Consider the following 19,087-nt stretch of genomic DNA (forward strand, 5'->3'; position numbering starts at 1 on the left):
GTTTATAAATATCAACCTCTGGTCCATTTTTTTACAATCGAAAGCTGTAAATAAACAGTTTTATAGGTATAATGATGAAGTTATCTTTGGTGCAAAATAGGACCTCATTTTCAAATTCAGGCGCATTTTTCCTCCTGTCAGACGTTTATGAATTGTGTATTTTTTTACTGTGGTGTATTTTTTATTCTAGGGTGCATTTCTTTTCACAATAAAGCAACGTTTTTAAGTATGTGCTGTAACACTTCTGGTTATTAAAAAATAACTAGTTGCAGAAAACGTATGAGATCACTTAATTAGAATCTTAAGTGTGTTATAAAGCACTTCAAGTTATGGAAAAACAATACGTTTGCGAAGAAAAGATGCAAGGTTGTTAAATACCTCTTACAATATAATGTGGGGAAAGATATATGGAACCCACATAGATTTAATATCTGAGTTCGCAAAGTTATCGCAAATTGAACTAATTTGCAAGAATATTGATGAGTTCGCTTATCTAAACCTTAAAATTCCATCGTTGTTCTTGAAAATCCAATCATTAAAGTAAAATCAGTTAGATTTTTTCTGATTATCTGTACTAAAATGTTTTCAAGAACGAAATTCATTTTTTTTATTTTGCCTTAACCATTAACTTTATTGTTTTTTTTTTATTTATAGTTTAAAATCTCTTTTTAAAATATTGCAATTTCAATATTTTTGGGAGGTATAGTATTTTATAAATAATATTAAATATGAATTGAAACATAAATATATATTTCAATTCATGTGAATTGAAATCTCAAGTTATTTCTCCCGTTCGATAAGACTTGAAAAATATGATTTAAAATACAGCAGACTCCCAGTAGAGAACGCGTGCTTTGTACTGAACAGAAACAGAAATAAGTGTGTATTTTCTTTAATCTGAGGCAGTTTTTGAAAGGTCTTAAAAAGAATTGAGCTTAAAGAAAGTTTTCATTTAAGTAAAGCTTTTACATTTTTCTTTCTTATGCTTTTTAAGTTATTTTAGTTGTGGAAATGATTCAAAGTTTGTTCGAAGTTATTTTCAAATACTCATTTTCTTCATCGCTCCATTCTAAACCTTGCATTAAAGTATCGGATTTGATTTTTGATCAGAATATTGCTACAGTAGTTCATGTTTCCTTGCGAAAGACAAGAAAAATGTATAAATTTAAAAACTTATTTTTAAATATTTTAGAGAGCAGAGTAAATCTGATAAAATATTTCTGATTTAAAATCAATACAATTAAAATTGAAAATAACACGAAATTTATTCAAGTAATTTGGAAATATCTGCATAGTCACTTAAGTCAGTCATGGCATTGTTTGTACAGATCCATCATTCATAATTTTATTAATAATAAAAGCACAAACAATTATATGAATTATTATCTTAAATATATATTCTTAAATAAGTGTTCCTTAAATTTTAAAATGCGTAGATAACTTGTAATTTTATGAACATTACTACATATGATATACATTTTTATACAAAAGGAACTTATTATACAATTTTTTAGTCATAAAAGTAAATACAAATATTTTGAAAAATTATATTTAATTTTATTACTATATCTTTAAAAAATTATTTATGCCAGTTCTTTGAATCACAAATCGTCTCTTAGAATTAGCAACGAACGGTAAAATGCAATGAATGTCTTTTGCTAGTTAGCATTAGCAGTGGACTTCATAAATTAGTTCATTGGATTTCCATACTTTTTAATGTGCTTTTTTCCGCCTAATTTTGATGTATATATCCCAATTTGTAAGCATTTCATAGTACAAAATAAAAAGTTTTTTTTAAAATTTAAGTTTCATAAACATGTCACGCTTATATAATTTATTTCATCTCAATTTACACGTATGAGCAAATTTTCCCTAATTTACACGTTTAGTAAAAATGTAGTGGGCAATAAACGGGACTGATATCAGAAATAAGTACAGGGTGACATAAGATGTGTATTCCTTGTTTGTCATAAAATGTATAGATATATAATGAATTAATCCGACAATTTATTTAAATGATTAAGATAAACTATTAATTAAAATTGCGAATTTATGAACATATTTAATTTCGTTATTATCCGTCAAAATTGCGAGCTCTTATCTTATTAAAAAAGCATATTATTTCAGGATTAGCAAAACCATTTCTACGATTAAGCAAAATATTTCGTTCGGAATTAAAGTATATTTTTTTCTTGTAATCCCTTAGTATTAGTTGTACTTTGACAAATGACGGCACAAGTATTTATTATAAAGATAAAACCAGTTAATTTATATTTTTGAGTTATTAAATTTTTAATTTTATTTCTACTTATTCCCTCGTGATATTTTTGTACAGAAAATGTATCCTATTAAATAAGCTGTTTTAAGCTTTCTGAAAGCTAGGGATTAATTCTGTAATTTATCTTTCTAATTTTTTGTTATTTTTGAAATGATTATTTGATTATTATCCCGGAAAGGATGATGAATTTAATATTAAACGGAAAATTAAAAAAAAAAAACATTTTGCATTAAAAATTAACTCATTCTTATTCTACTTTATAAAAATGAGTACATTTTACTCGTTTTTAATTACGAACGTTAACAATGTTCTTTTATCTGTAAAATTATTCCTCTCATTTGTTCACCATGATTAGAAAATGTTTCAATTGAGTGCAACTAATTTATCAGTGATGAATTTTCCATTTTTGAAATTTATTAATGAAAAACAATTTAAATGTAAAAACCGAGTAAATTAAAGAAAGTAATTAAAATGAAGTAAATTGAATATTGATTGAAATGTATTAGACTGAAAATAAATATAAGTTTAATGAAAAATATTAGAAGCAAAAAAAGGATGTGTAATGAAAAAAAGAATAACTCATAAAGCAATGAAGTGTATTTATTCTAAAAAATACTAAAAGTGGAATTTCGCTTATTTTCACTTATAAAAGGCTACAACTATTACTTTTTCTCTAAAATTTTCGTTGAATAATGTCAAAGTTTTAAATAAAATTAGTGAAAATTCATTTGATACATTTTTGTTTATTTGGAATTAAATGATTTTCTGTTATTCAAGTTCCTATGATACTTTATTCGATTAAAAAATATAATTTTTAGCACTAAAAATAGAAGAATAAAATAATAGTTTTTTCGTTTCAATAACAGGTAGGTAGGTACTTTATTTAAGTCGCACTAGAGTTGCTCAATGGACTATCTTTTTATAATTTTTATTTTATGACCGCCGTTGAACAGCCGATCCAAATTTGGGTATACGACTACAAATGTTCAACTCCATAGCGTTGTAATTTTTAACCCAATCCAGAAGACAAGGGAACCCCTGGATCAAGTTTAGGGAGAAATTTGCCTTCGTGGAGGACTTTTTGAGGGAACTCACCCACATTTGCGTTACATGGCGAGAAAGACCACGCGAACTTCCCGTGGTTAGCCTAACAGCAAGCGGACTCTAAATCATGATTCGTCAACCACTGAGTATATTTTATGTCAGAGCTGTGGTCGGTGCGAGCTGGATGTGGAATTCATATCAACCAGCCATCGCTGGGATTCGTACCCGGTTCACCCCATGGGAAAGTGAAAGCTCTATCCTCTGAGCCACTCCGGCTCTCATGGACTATCCGTGAGGCTCTGGAAAACATCTCTGAGGATGAACCGACTGCATGCCATCACAATTTTGATCCTCTGCAGAGGATCAATAATCCTTCTCTTTGGCAGCCTGACGACCTGCTCACAAAGTCAAGCAATATACGGTAAATCAATATAATGAGGGCTGATCAAAGTGGTCACCCACCCGCTTACTAACAGAAGGCCAGTGATGCTGGATCAGTCCACTGCGGGACTCATTTCAAAGATAGATTTTTATTTTTTTCAATGTAACCGTAATTTACATTTACCATGCAAATGTTGAGTATTCTGTGAAGTTTATCAAGATATATTTTAACAATATCATATATTCGAACTTTTTTTCTTATATCAGATGGAATTTAAATTTTGAATACGATAAAATCTAAGAAAAATATTTTTAACTCTGCAATGACCTAATTCTCAAATAAGGAATTCTTCTGAAGAACAGAATGAAAAATTTAGGTTAGAGAAGAACGTTCTCTCTAATTATTTTAAATAAGTATCTAATATGGTACGATACAAAAGCCAACGTAAGATAAAAAAACTACATTATCAATAGTTTTCTTTTCTGATTTGATCTAATCTAATTTAAAAAGCTAGCATATTTGATATTTTAAATCTACTGAAAATTCTTGTATTATATGAATTGTTTAAAACAAGCAAAATTAATCAACCCGTAAAAAGTAATCTGATGAAATCATCTTAGTTAACAGCTTTAAATGGTTAGTTCTGTATTTAAAAAAATATATTTATATTTGATAAGAAAAATTTAAAGTCCACTGATTTTTATTTACTTTACAGATTTAACAGTTGGTGTCATTAACGTTTTGACAGATATTATTTGGAGGACAACTGTAGCGTTTTATGCTAATAATGTTGCGTGCAAAGTCATTAAATATTTACAGGTTTGTAAACTTTTTATTTTATTTTACGAGAGAAATGTTCTTCTTGTTCAATATCCTATGATAGATTCTAAGAAGAAAAAAAGCAATTATATGTTTTATTTTTAAATATATTTTTTTTAAAAATTATTTTCATTATATTTAATTGTAAAAAAGGGTATATATATATATATATATATATATATATATATATATATATATATATATATATATATATATATATATATATATATATATATATATATATATATATATATATATATATATATATATATATATATATATATATATATATATAAGTTCAAAATGAAGAATAAAACAAAGAAAAATAAAAGACATATAAAAAAAAGGGGGGGAAAATAAGTAAAAAAAATAACAAACAACAGTTTAAAGAGAAAAAGAAAAAAAGAAAGGATGAAATTTTATTTAAAAAACCGGAAAAGGAAAGATATAATCATTTCTTCAGCTCACACGATTATATCCGCAAAACAGAGTGCTTTCTGATATTGTATCAATAAAGCCAAAGCAAAATATATTAATACAATAGTGTGAGGAGCACTCAAATTTTTTTTTTATATAAAAATAACAACAAATAAAATAGATCACAAAAAGTAAAAATAAGTAAAAATAACATGCAAAAAAAGAAAATAAAATAAAAGAAAAAGAAAAAACATTAAAAAGGGGCTATAAAGCGAGTAGCAAAACCAGATCAACTTACATGGACAGAAAATGTTTCAAGAATGATTTAAAAATGTTTTCGCAGAATCACAAATCACTTCAGCAGTACAGTAAGAACGACACTTTAAAACCCTCTTGTTGCACTCAATTTGCTCTTTTGCTTTCATCATTTGTTTCCATATTTTGTAATCTGGCAATTTTCTGCGAAAACACTTTTAAATAATTCTTGAAAACTTTTCTGTCCATGTAAGTTGATCTGATTTTGCTACTCGCTTTATAGTCCCTTTTTAATGGTTTTTCTTTTTCTTTTATTTTATTTTCTGCTTTTACATGTTATTTTTACTTATTTTTACTTTTTGTGATCTATTTTATTTGTTGTTATTTTTATATAAAAAACATTTTTGAGTGCTCCTCACACTATTGTATTAATATATTTTGCTTTTGCTTTATTGATACAATATCAGAAAGCACTCTGTTTTGCGGATATAATCGTGTGGGCTGAAGAAAAGATTATATCTTTCTTTTTCCGGTTTTTTAAATAAAATTTCATCCTTTTTTTTTCTTTTTTTTTTTTAAACTGTTGTTTTTTTTTCTTACTTATTTCCCCCCCCCTTTTTTTTCATATGTCTTTTATTTTTCTTTGTTTTATTCTTCATTTTGAACTTATCTAATGAGTTCTGTTTACTAGCAGCTTAAGAGCAATAAATGAAACTTATTGTTTTTCTTAACTTACTTCGTGTTTTCTTGTTTATATATATATATATGTCATGTTACGTCTTTAAGGGCCAGATAATTGAAGAGACTTTTTATGGCTCTTTGTGAGAGACCGACTTCTACATCTTAAACTTGATAAGAAACATATGTTTTAAGCTTACCAGTTATTATAGAAAGACTCGCATGAGAAATTCTATATTACATATATATATATATATATATATATATATATATATATATATATATATATATATATATATATATATATATATATATATATATATATATATATATATATATATATACACTACCGGTCAAAAGTTTGCGAAAATTTTTAAATCTACAAAAAAAACATCTAAGTTCAAATGTTCATAGAACTGCGAAAAATCATTCAAATTGCATGACAATTTGGTATGTTCTAAAGTGAACCCTCTACAGTTAGTTACATATGATCAAATTGCAATACTTTGTTTTTTGCGAACTGAATCCAGCTTTTCATCATGGGTTGTTTTTATGGTGAAAAAAGTTGTTAAGTTTAAACACTTGCCAAACTTGCAAAAAGAAATTTTTGTACTTTCTGTTAATAGAAAATAGTTATTTGAACCGTTCTATGTAAGCCCTCAAAATTTCAGATCGATTTGATTTTTTTTGACGAAGTTATAGAATTTTGAAAATCATGTGTACTTTTCTCGATTTTTGAGCATTCCACATATGCGGTCTTTTGATCTATACATCTTCTACCAAAGATTTTTTTAATTTTAATGCTTTCTATATTTTCAAATAATTAATATTGATTATAAAACAAATATTCTTATTCATTATTGTAATTATTGTTATTACAAAGAATTTATTATGAATATAATTAAAACAATATCTCATGGATGTCACATTTCATCGAAAATTTGTTTGTTCTTGCAAGCGATGCTCTGATATTTCGAATCGAAATCAGTTATGGAACATTTTACAACAGAAATGGAACTCTATATCACTTGAAGTGATTAATGGTTTGTTAGAACGAAAGCTACGCATATGTAAGGCTATAATAAAAGCAAAAGGTGGATGGTTCGAGGAATCTAAGATTTAAATGTTAATTTATTTAATTACAAGATACGAATAAGAATATGTTAAATATTTGACCTGTTGTAAATAAAATAGTTTAGTAAAAATGAAAATTTTTTATACTATTGCTATTATTTTTTTAGAATTATTTATGTAATTATTTTTATAACTTTTTATTTTAATTTAATGTATAGTAAAAATATCACAACAAAACTAATATATAAAAGCAATAAATATAAACAATAAATATAAACAATAATAATTACAAAACTGAATAAGAGTATTTGTTTTATAATAAATATTAATTATTTGAAAATATAGAAAACATTAAAATTAAAAAGATCTTTGGTAGAAGATGTATAGACCAAAAGACCGCATATGTGGAATGCTCAAAAATCGAGAAAAGTACACATGTTTTTCAAACTTCTATAACTTCGTCAAAAAGAATCGAATCGATCTGAAATTTTGAGGGCTTACATATAACGGTTCAAATAACTATTTCCTATTAGCAGAAAGTTCGGAAATTTTTTTTTGCAAGTTTGGCAAGTGTTCAAACTTTACAAGTTTTTTCACGATAAAAACAATTCGTGATGAAAAGCTGGATTCAGTTCGCAAAAAACAAAGTATTGCAATTTGATCATATGTAACTAACTGTAGAGGGTTCACTTTAGAACATATCAAATTTTCATGCAATTTGAATGATTTTTCGCAGTTCTATGAACATTTGAATTTGGATCTTTTTTTCGTTGATTTCAAAATTTTCGCAAACTTTTGACCGGTAGTGTATATATATATATATATATTAATAAATAAAATATTTTTTAGAATACAAATCCATATTTTAATTACTGTGATTCATTTTTATATAGAAATTTCTCGCATGTTCGATGATCTGAGATTTAAATAGTCTAATTATATCAAAAAAATTTTATCGATTATTTAATTCTAATTTATATTGTAAAATATAAACCAACTAATTTATTTTATCATAATAAAATTAAGTTAATTTAATTTAAATCAATTCAAAATTCGCAATTTCAAGATTTATTATATTCAAAGTTTAGTACTGATGTGTAGTTTTTTACATACATCATTTGAAATTTAAAATTATGTGAAACAAAATTGTAGATTCAACATTTTTACTGAACTAGCATTATCTAGCGTTATGTTTGACGTTACGTTACTATACAATAGCATAAGTATTATCTAGCGTTCTTATTTACGATTTGAAAGTCAACTAAAAGATTTGTCTTCAATCATAATGATGAAGCACTAAACATGGATTTTTAAGATGTTTGTATGTAGATGTGTATTAAAAGGATCGTGATGTAGGTATGAATGGACCCATTAAGTGCATTATTTCGATGCAGTCGCCTGCTGCAGAAAGTTTAGAAATGTGCCTTATGCACTGTATTACCAAATGGTCAAATGGTTTTATCGCATGAAAATCAAAAAAAATTTGTTGATAAAAGAAAAATCAGAGTCTCACCCTTGGAAAATAAAAATTATTTTTGATTCGTGTGTTATATAATATAAAAACACTTTTTTTTCCCTTTATACCTTATACCTTTAATTTATACCTTATACCTTTAATTTAAGTTGAAAACATTTAAAGCTGAAATAAATTTTAATATTTTTAGGCTTTTGTAACGTACTCGTCGACTTATGTCCTGGTAGCTCTAAGTGTAGATCGTTATGATGCCATTGCTCATCCAATGAACTTCTCCAACAGCTGTAAGTATGTCATAAATAAATGCATTTTGATATTATACACTAATTGGCCAATCACTTTAGTATCGCTCAATACCGTTTGGTCACATTTTTCTGGTAATGCAACTTTGATAATTCTTGGCATGACCTCTACGAGATGTCAATGTACATGGGCATGTAAAACAGCAAATTCTTAGCTTTAGTAATAATCCGAGACTGTTTCATATGAATTTAGATGACGGGTAGTTCTTACAATTTTATCAGAGAAATGCTAGAGAAATGCATATATTGGAATTACGAGCAACAAAATGAAATTTCCATTATCTTTCCCAAAACGCAAACATCATATTTTAAAAATACATGTAGTATGGCAGGACGCATTATCCACTTGAAAATACGTCTTGTCACAATATAAACCATCAGTATTGCAGAATGCCTTTGGTTAGAAACAGCGATGTTTGGGTTTAATATCACAAGACAACTATCTTATTATTGTCTTATATACTGGGTAATATCATTAGATATTATAGCCATTATATAAGGCAGTTACACATCATGTACATGGCAATTTATATGAAATAACGTCCATTGCATGAAATAAAGATCCTAACGCATGACAGATACAGGTGGTGATACGTTTGGTGATACAGTGACGCAATATTTTATTTCCTTAAAACTATGAGGTTTTCACTGGTCATTAAAAATGTTGATGATCAGTGAATGAATAACATGAAAATGTAGATTAAAAAATACATTTGATTTTACACAAATCTGAAGAATTAAAAACACTGTAATTGAAAAATATTAAAGAATAAATGACGCATTTCTGACACACTCTGCATTCTCACATTGCCCAAATAATAGCTTTAAGTTGTCAGATAGAAAAAAGAAACCTCTGGCAACTTACGGCCAATTTTATTTACGTGTAACATAGAGGGCTATAAAAAATTCCCGCATACTTTTGTTTTGTGATCTTGATATTTCTAGTTTTGTATTTTTTCTGTTTGCCTTTAGGGAGGAAAGCAAGATTATTAGTTGCTTCGGCGTGGGGTCTATCAGCCATCTTCTCCATCCCATCTATTTTCCTGAGCTCCAAAGAAGAAGTGAAGGGTATGCCACAATGCTGGATAGATCTCCAGCAATGGCAATGGCAATTATACATCAGTCTTGTAGCTATCAGTCTCTTTTTTATACCAGCACTGATAATAGCTGCGTGTTATACTGTCATTGTACACACCATTTGGACAAAAAGTAGATTGATGAGTTATCCTAAGCTGTCAAAATCTTCATCCATTGTAGCTGATAGCAAGAAAAGTACGTATGACATTGAATATCCCTTTCTACTGATGGAATTAACTTTCTTTTGTTTAGGTATTAGCTTAATTTACAATGGTATAATTGAAAAATTAATTGTATCAAATGAAAAGTTGCAGCATGGTAGCAGTATAGCTATTTGAAACCCTTACAGGAAAGGAAATAACGTGTAATGGTGGTTGTTTAAAGTTTTATAGACGTAAAAAAATACACTTGAAGTAGAAAATGAGGTTATGTTTCGTACCAAAAATAACTTCATTTATGAACCTCAATTTAAGCCTCATTTTCACCTCACAAAACCAACCTCATAAATAAATCAGCAATACTTTTAGTTGAAAATCGGGTAAAATTATTCGCACCTCAGATATAATTTGCTTGGAGGCTAGATAAAATAACCCACACCTCTAAAACAACTTCTCTAAGCTGGTTGCTCTGAAGTAGATTTCAATCAACCTCAAATGCGAATAATTGTAAGGTCTGTAAGGTGTTATTAAAATATGCACCTTGATTTAGCATCTTGTTAGGTTGATCTTTTGAGTTTCGTTTTGAATTCAACTTCAAATAAACCTCAAATGAACCTTGACACAGTGAAATAACCTCAAATAAATCTCAAAACAACTTAAGTATTTGAAAGGGAATTAAAAAATGAATGAATATTGTTTGTAAAAAAAACATTATAACTTTTAAAATGTAGATTACAGATTAAAATTACTTAGAACTACTATTTGATCGATTTTCTTACTTTGGCGGGACTCTGCGAGTTAGTGTGTTCAATATACACTTATTCTGCAATTTATAAATGCTTAAAAAATGCTGGTTACTCGATAAAAACTTTAGATTTTATAAAAAGTATCAACTTCCCTTATAGCTATCAATAAAATATGTGCTTAATTATACTTATCTAACTGTGCTCTTGGAATTAATTTTAATTTTCCTTATTTAAAAGCTAAATTTGCAAAAGTGTACTTAAATAAATTAATGGAAATATCGTATACATGATACAATGATTGGAATACTGAATTTTGGTACCAATAATGCATAATGCAAAATAATCTCTAGAACTTTTGAAATAATAATATTTTTTAAAATGTTTTAACTGTATATCATAATAAAAATGTACTGCGAAATACTATTACAATTATTTTTCTTTATTAAAGAACATGTATTCCTGCAAAATGTCGGTCGTTGTAGTGCAGCAATCATTTCACGTATTAACTGCAATAATTTTTGTTTTTAAGTTCAATTAAGTTCATAGCATATACACTATCCTACAATATGCACTTTCAGGTTTCGATATTTCTTTTTCAAATTTCTCAACAAATACTGAAATGATAAAATAATTCTGTAACTTTGGAGATGTTTAGTTCATGCGATTTTTCATCAAAGATTTCAAAGGTTTGATCAATAGAAAATAAATTGCGAAAGAGAACAAGTAATTTTGAACACCCTATGCCAGAACATTCAGCAGTAAACTTAAATATTTACTTAAATATTTCTGGAAATATGGACATAAATAATTAATTTGTATGAATCGTAAATTTGTTGTGAATCGCATTTGACAACTAATGGAAAGAGTTTAAAGTTACATTATCTTATAATAACTGGATAGCAAAAAAAATTTTATTGTGGAAAGCCCCTGTGGCGTAACTACCACAACAAATATTAAATACCAAATCACTAGTATATAAGACATGTTAACTCAATTCTATCTTGAGGTACCTATTGATAGATGGTTGATTGATGATATAGGTTGAGATAGCCTATAAATAAATTCCCACACCCCTTATCATTTTAAGATTTCTTTTAAAAGTACAAAAACTACTTAGGAAAGGAATTGGAATTTTTTAAATTTTTAAGGTATTTAAACCAGATTTTTTCATTAGTTGCCAATACTATTCACTACAAAATTAAGAAAAAAAATTACTATATTTCACGCATGCGCAGTTTGAAAGAACCACTTTAAATACTTATATCTTGCGCAGTTTTAAATTTTTTTTTTTCAAATTTCAAAATAATAATGTTGTAATTAATTTTAAATTGCTCAAAAAATTATTTAATTTGAGTAATTTTAAAGTTATATAACATAAGAAAAGAAAATTTGTTTGTTTTTTTAATAAGAAAGTTCATATCTCCGTAAATATTTAAATGAAGTTTACAAAATTTAATGCAGTTATTGAAGATAAAAATGAAAGTAATCGATGTAAGTTACAAGCTTATTGCTTGATTTTATAGCATAGGCTGTTGAAAAGTACTTTTTCTAATTCGTCATTTATTGTCGTTTTCTTAAACCTTTGAAAGCTTAGAACCTTACAGCTAAATATGAGAAATCTCTAAGCTAAAGACCTTTAAAGTTACAAAATAACATTCAAGGTATTTTTTGAGATATTCAGAAAAACATCAAAAACTGAAAGTTCCTCTTTCATTATTGTATTGTATTCCATATTATTGCATAACTTTTCAATTTGGAAAAGGAAAAAAAAATAGTTCACAATCATTTTAGTATTTTTTCAATTAATAAAATTCAATTTAATATTATGTTTCTCTGATAAAAAAAATCTCATTGCTTCCAGTGATTTTTAAATCAAAATAATCTAATTTTCTTGCGTATGCAATTTTTGGAAATAATATCTTAAAAACGCGAAACGAAACTCTTAATTATATTATTAATTCTCAAACTAGTTCTCAATAGTTGAATAAATAAATTTAATTTCGTGTGTTCATCATTCCCGAGGCAACAATAAATTTATATCGAAAGAATCGAAAACTTATAATTACATGTTTAAAATACATATTTGAAAGCGAAGCCATTGATTTTTCTCTTTTATTAGATTCACTTGTTATGAATTTGAAGACTTTATTGCCTTATTATTGAGCAATTTAAAGTAAAGAATGGGGAGATTCAAGCCATTAATATTTATCTCCAGCAAATTTGCATGTAAATATAAACATCAGGAATTTTTATGATTGCTTTCAACAAAATGCAGACGCTATTCTTATCACAAAAGGGGCGAACTCTAGTCTTGCTAATTTCGCATGACTACCTATTTAAACGAGAAATATTTGAAATTTTCAAAATTGTAAAAGAGATTATTTATGAAAATTGTTTTATTTGAACATAATTAAACGAATTAAAAGCAATGATTAAAATGAACTGTATTTTTTTTCATAATAATCTGATATTTTAATAGGTATAAGTTGGGATAGTAAAATATTCTTTGCATAGTTTTAGCCACTTTTTAATATAATATGTTATTGTCTTCATACTATAAAACACAGTCTCTAAAATTGTGTTCTTTTCTGTTTATTCCTTCTGTTTATATGCAGTTGCTATAAAATGACATAACTTACTATAACAACGTTTATGCCTGCTCTTTATACCCTTTCAAATATTTTCGTGAACTGATGCAAACATATTTTATTATAATATATATATATTCACTTGCATAACAAACATTGAACTTTTACTGTGATCATTCTCTTAAGTGCAGCGACGATAGCGAAGTTTTTTAAATTTATTTTACATGTTGCTACTGTAAAATAACAAATATATTACGAAGAACTATTTACACTAGAATTTACCTTTCTATAATATTTTTCAAACATTGATAAAAGGCACGCAGTATGTACTCATTCAATTTAAACTTATCATTTATTACAATGCTGTTTTCAGCACTTATAAGCTTACTTCAAATACCAAAACTCTGCTTAGTAATATGATCATTCAAGAGAATTTAAAAGACACATTAAAATACTATTCCAGAAGTACACTGTAAACAAATTTGGTGCATATTTGACAAATTTTTTTTGTGTCGAGGTAAACTAAATACTTTTTTAAGGGTATCTAGTGCAATAACATGATTTTGGATAAAATTTTCGAAATTGGGGTTCTTATAAATTTAGTATCCCTGCAGTTGTAGCGTTCTAAAAATATTTTATTTTTGCTTGCACTTTAATTCTTTACTAAGTTATAGCAGTTTTTGCACAAAGTGGCATCAGTGGATGGACTAGTGATTTTAAATCTTTAAATACGTTCGCTTCAAAATTAATTTTTCTTTTGCATTTTACACTACCTTAAACACGATATCTAAGTATAGTTTCATTTTTATGCATGTTTTTTTGTTATAGACTTTTTACACAGTGTTCAGTGTGTATGCAAAACAATGCCTAATTCTTACCTAAAAATGGGTATTAAGAAATAAATTGAAAAATAATAATTTCTTGCTAGTCTTATAGGTGTTTAAACATAATAAAACATATAAACTACTTTTTTAATTTTGTATTAGTATTTTAAAAAAAGTTGTCGAAACTAGTCGGATACCTTAATTCTAGAACTGCAGATATCGTGCATAAAAGATACTCAAAATTAGCAAAATAGCAATTGTTTGAAATAATTTGTGCGAATATTCTAATAAAATTGTGCTTGTTTCTTAACCGAAAAGTTTTCGAAATGAAGCTATTCAATTGATTTTAATGCTCGCGAAAATATGTGTTGTCAGGAAACAAAAAGTGAATAGATAAATAAATAAAGTTAAAGCAGTGAAAAATTGATTTTAATTGATTTTAATGCTCGTGAAAATATGTGTTGTCAGGAAACAAAAAATGAATACATAAATAAACAAAGTTATAGCAGTGAAAAAAATAATAAAAATGCCACTACATGCACTGTAAAAAAATTAGTTTACCTCAGCAACAAAAATGATAACAACTATTCACCAAATTTTTTCACAGTGCATGAAACATAAACATTTGCACTTAACATCTAACATTGGAGAAATGTGAGATGTATTCATTAAAAAATATCACGTTTCCAGTAATCCGCTGATTTACTTGTTAACTGCAAAATACAAAGGGAAAAAGGGATCGTGTTATCTCTTGTAAAAGGGTTTCTACACGTTAAAGGTTATTCAATAATATATTAAACAATGCAAATGTATTAAGTACTCAAAATGTATTTTTTGTCAACAAAATGTATTACTCAGTATACCAAGACCTCTTATAGAATTTCTAAAGATATCCGGAAAAGTATGAACATTTCAATATTTCGCACATTGTTTAGTTACTCTATAGAAGACTTAATAACAAACCAACAGAAAACATTTAGACAATACGATATTTCTTAAAATCTTCGCATTTAATATACTGCTGGTAATATAGATAACAAATCTTCTTTATGGGAGAGTATTCATTACTTTTCCAGAATGTTATTTACATTTACGGGGGAATCAAGGCCTTCAACTAATAGCCATACCGTGACCTTTTTTTATATCATTCTTAAAAATCACCTGTAATTAAACAAAATGCAATACCTAAAGAGCATAATTAGTGTCCTAATTAATAACTTGTCTAAAAATGCCCATCGTTCTATTAGACGCTTAGGTATTTTATTAAACATAAGTGTTTAAGAAACTGTTGGTAACACGTAAAATTTCTTATACTTGATTCATAAATTGTGTTATATTTTCAAGGAATGATGCTTCTATGTAAATGCAATTTATTCTAATATAAAATATAAATATGTGATTGTCGAATTTTGCTTTAACCTTTTGCTTACGGCGCTTAGCATGATGAAATCATTCTGGTCCACTTACTGTACCAGCCGTACGCAAAGGGTTAACAAGCTTGACATTTTTTTCTCCTCTATATTATGTAGGTTGTGTGAGTAAAAGTAAGAGTACTTGCAGCACGGATAATGAAGCAGACAGGAAGAGATCCAGCTCAAGGGGAATAATACCCAGGGCAAAGATCAAAACAGTGAAAATGACTTTGGTTATTGTTTTTGGTATGATACGTTAAGAATTTTTTTTATTTGTTTGTGCGTTAAGTTTGAGCAGAACACCTTGTTATTCTCAACAAACTTATTGCTTGCAAATTATTTATTTAGACTAACGAATGCATTAAGAGTAGTGAAAGAAGCTCGAATTATAATTTGAATCTCTGTTATTTAATTAAAATAATTAGTTATTATTTGTTCGAAATTCTAGCTAAAAGTTATTCTTTTAAATTTTTTAAAATCTTTTCTAAAACGCTCAATACTGCTGTTGACTGAACAGCGTTTGATTTTTGAACTAGGAAAGTAATGATGTAATCTGTTTATGTATTTGTGGAATGTATAAAAGTTACATTGGACAGATTATTTAAGTCATTATTCTGAAATTAAAGGACAATATAACATTGTACTTTATAATCAGAATATTGGCTCAAGTAAGATAATATAAAATGAGATAATGCAAGATGAGATAATGTAAAGTAAACAATCTTCAATAAAGATAATGTAACATTGCATTCTACTAAATGTTTTACAGCATCATATTCCAGTTTGTCACTAAGGTAGGTAGGGTAATCTGTCCTTAAAACTAGTGTAAAATTACAGTGATTATGCAAGTGTCAAATCAGTAAGTTGAACTCTTATTATAAATTATAGCTTTAAAATTTGAAACTAAAAATAAAATAAAATATTAAGTCTGAAATTGTATTTTTTTACCGGAAAAAACTGAAAAAAAATATGGTGAAGCATTTGGATTTATATTATATTAATATATATATATATATATATATATTTTAAAGCACTTAATAATTGAAGATCAAAGGGAAGAACAATGTATGTCCATTTTTCCAAATATGAAGATTGGATTGCCATTTGTAGCATTTTGTGGATCTCTAAGTTTTGATGCATAAATAACGTGGAAAATTCGTTATCCCTGACAGTTATTATAAAGTAAAGACACTGTAAAAGCAAACAGCTGTCCACGCGTAGACAAGAGAAGATAAGATTACAGTGAAGAAGACTGTGGGATTACTGATGCGGAAGCATGGATTGAGGAGGAGTTTCTATAGAAAAAAGGTTCTCGCTAATCCCAATTTCCAAATTTTATGTTTTTTCCTAACATTAACAATCATAAATTTTGTTTTTATATGTTTGGGTGAATAAATACTATGTGCAAAAATTTAATAACTACTTGTAGCATTCTTGACATTTTTACGTTTACGCTTTCATTCGAATCTGAAACATTATAAACTCCGCAATTCGTATTTCCTCAGAATCAATTTTCATGGACGCAAACCATTTTTACACCTTGATTTTCATTCAATGAATCCCTAATAGCCACTAAATATATATATATATATATATATATATATATATATATATATATATATATATATATATATATATATATATATATATATATATATATATATATATATATATATATATATATATATATATATATATATATATATATATATATATATATATATAAAGTAATCTGTGTAAAATTGTCTTACATACCTATTTTACCTATTTTATTCACAATCGGTATCTCTTGTAAATTTTATATTTTATAAGAATTAATGAACTATACAGATAACATTTGAATTAGTAAGTTTCCAATATATGAGCTTAAAGTTTCATTTCAACTGTTTTATTTTTAGTGTTTATTTTATGTTGGAGTCCATACTTTGTGTATGATCTCCTTCAAGTCTATGGGCAGATTTCCGATAGTCAGACATCAATAGCTGTATCTACATTCATACAGAGCTTGGCCCCTTTAAACAGTGCAGCCAATCCGATGATCTACTGTCTCTTTTCCACCCATATCTGCAGAAATTTCAGGCAAGTATCGATAACTATCAACAATTTCATTCATATACGATATTATTTTTAAATTTTAAACCAGGGGTAGTACACTTGGTCCGTATCGTTTACTTGTGAGCATTCCAGTTTTTTTCAGTATCTAATATCTTTTTTAAGAAATTAATTGGAAATTTAAAAAGCATTGTTCACAATATTTTCTTGCCATTATTAAAAACATTGCTTTACAATTTTGGAGGTATATATCCATCATCATGAAGCTGCTCTGCATGAAGGAATCGCTACTAAGCAGCTGGGGGATTACCAGTCAACTAACCATTTATCAATCAAAGAGGTCAGACAGCTGTCAGATCTCAAACTGATCAGACCAACCTTGGTCAACGCGAGACCAAAAGATAAGGACCTAAGGAATGATGGATTGGTAGTGTGTATCGGAGACTTCGTAAAATTACAGAAATGTTTCATATGTTTAAAAGTTATCTATAGTTTTTTTAAAGCTGAAATTAATATCCTAAATTACACGACAGTTAAAGTTTCTGAAAATACTCGGATTTAAACTCAACCAATATTATTCAGTTCCCGAGTGTCAATTAACATAGTTTAAATTGAATTTATCAGAGAACGCAAGGCATTAATTAATGGTAAGGGGATTTTACTATTAACAAAAATACAAGAGCAGTGGTGATCCAAGGGAGGAAACTTTCGTCTTCCAATAAGGACACCCAGGTTCGAATCTCAGCTGTTGCTGGTTGATACGAGTTCTGCTCCCGGATCACAGTAACCACTATACTGAGGTAAAATATTCTAAATGGCTGATGTATCAAGGTTGATGATCCCCTTGGCTATGGAAATGGTTACAAGACTATGGAAATGAGCGATTGACGGAATGAATGATTGATGGTAGTAAACTCAGAATTAGATCGGCTGTTCAACGATATCATATAAATTTATATAAATTCAATTATATCATATTATATAAATTCATCTATAAATTTATAGATAAGAGTTTTAATAAGCCGATATAGAATACATTTTACCAATTAAGTAATAGTTTATTGGAATAATAATGTGCTAGTTAGTACCATGTATAATTATTTCTTCAACTATATATTTTTTATTATTTAATTCACACAACAGTTTCAATACATCTGAAAACTTAACATGATGCATGCGGGTACCATTATACGTATGTTCGTATGTGCTAATAATTTTATTTATAGTTCGTGATTCAAAAAAGTCATTTATTTGTACTTTCTACATGTCTAAGTAAATAACACCTTCAATAGTCACGTCACAAATGTACTTTTTTTTGCTCTCAGAAAATCAAATTTTAATTACTTTATTTCATAGCTTTTCCAGACATAAAGAGCTTCAACATTAAGATGATAGGCAAATCTTACAAATTATCAGAGGAATGTTTTTTGTGAAAAATTGAAAGTTTTTTCATGTAAGAGAAAAGATTTTTCCGTGTATTGATTACTATTAGAAGTCTATTATCTTT

General features: G+C 27.4%; 1 protein-coding gene across 1 annotated transcript in view; it reads left to right on the top strand.

Moving 5' to 3' along the window:
• LOC107450078 (cardioacceleratory peptide receptor-like) overlaps window positions 1-19,087 on the top strand; it is a 97,959-nt gene that overhangs the window by 67,307 nt on the left and 11,565 nt on the right. The window contains exons 3-7 of the mRNA XM_071181697.2: window positions 4,420-4,523; window positions 8,612-8,705; window positions 9,696-9,995; window positions 15,646-15,774; window positions 17,427-17,607. Of these exons, the coding sequence (XP_071037798.2) occupies window positions 4,420-4,523; window positions 8,612-8,705; window positions 9,696-9,995; window positions 15,646-15,774; window positions 17,427-17,607 (808 nt within the window). The remainder of the gene's footprint in view (window positions 1-4,419; window positions 4,524-8,611; window positions 8,706-9,695; window positions 9,996-15,645; window positions 15,775-17,426; window positions 17,608-19,087) is intronic.

Source organism: Parasteatoda tepidariorum, chromosome 3 (assembly GCF_982258835.1).
Source record: "Parasteatoda tepidariorum strain Cologne lab strain chromosome 3, Ptep-v5.0, whole genome shotgun sequence".
Taxonomy (NCBI): Eukaryota; Metazoa; Arthropoda; class Arachnida; order Araneae; family Theridiidae; genus Parasteatoda; species Parasteatoda tepidariorum.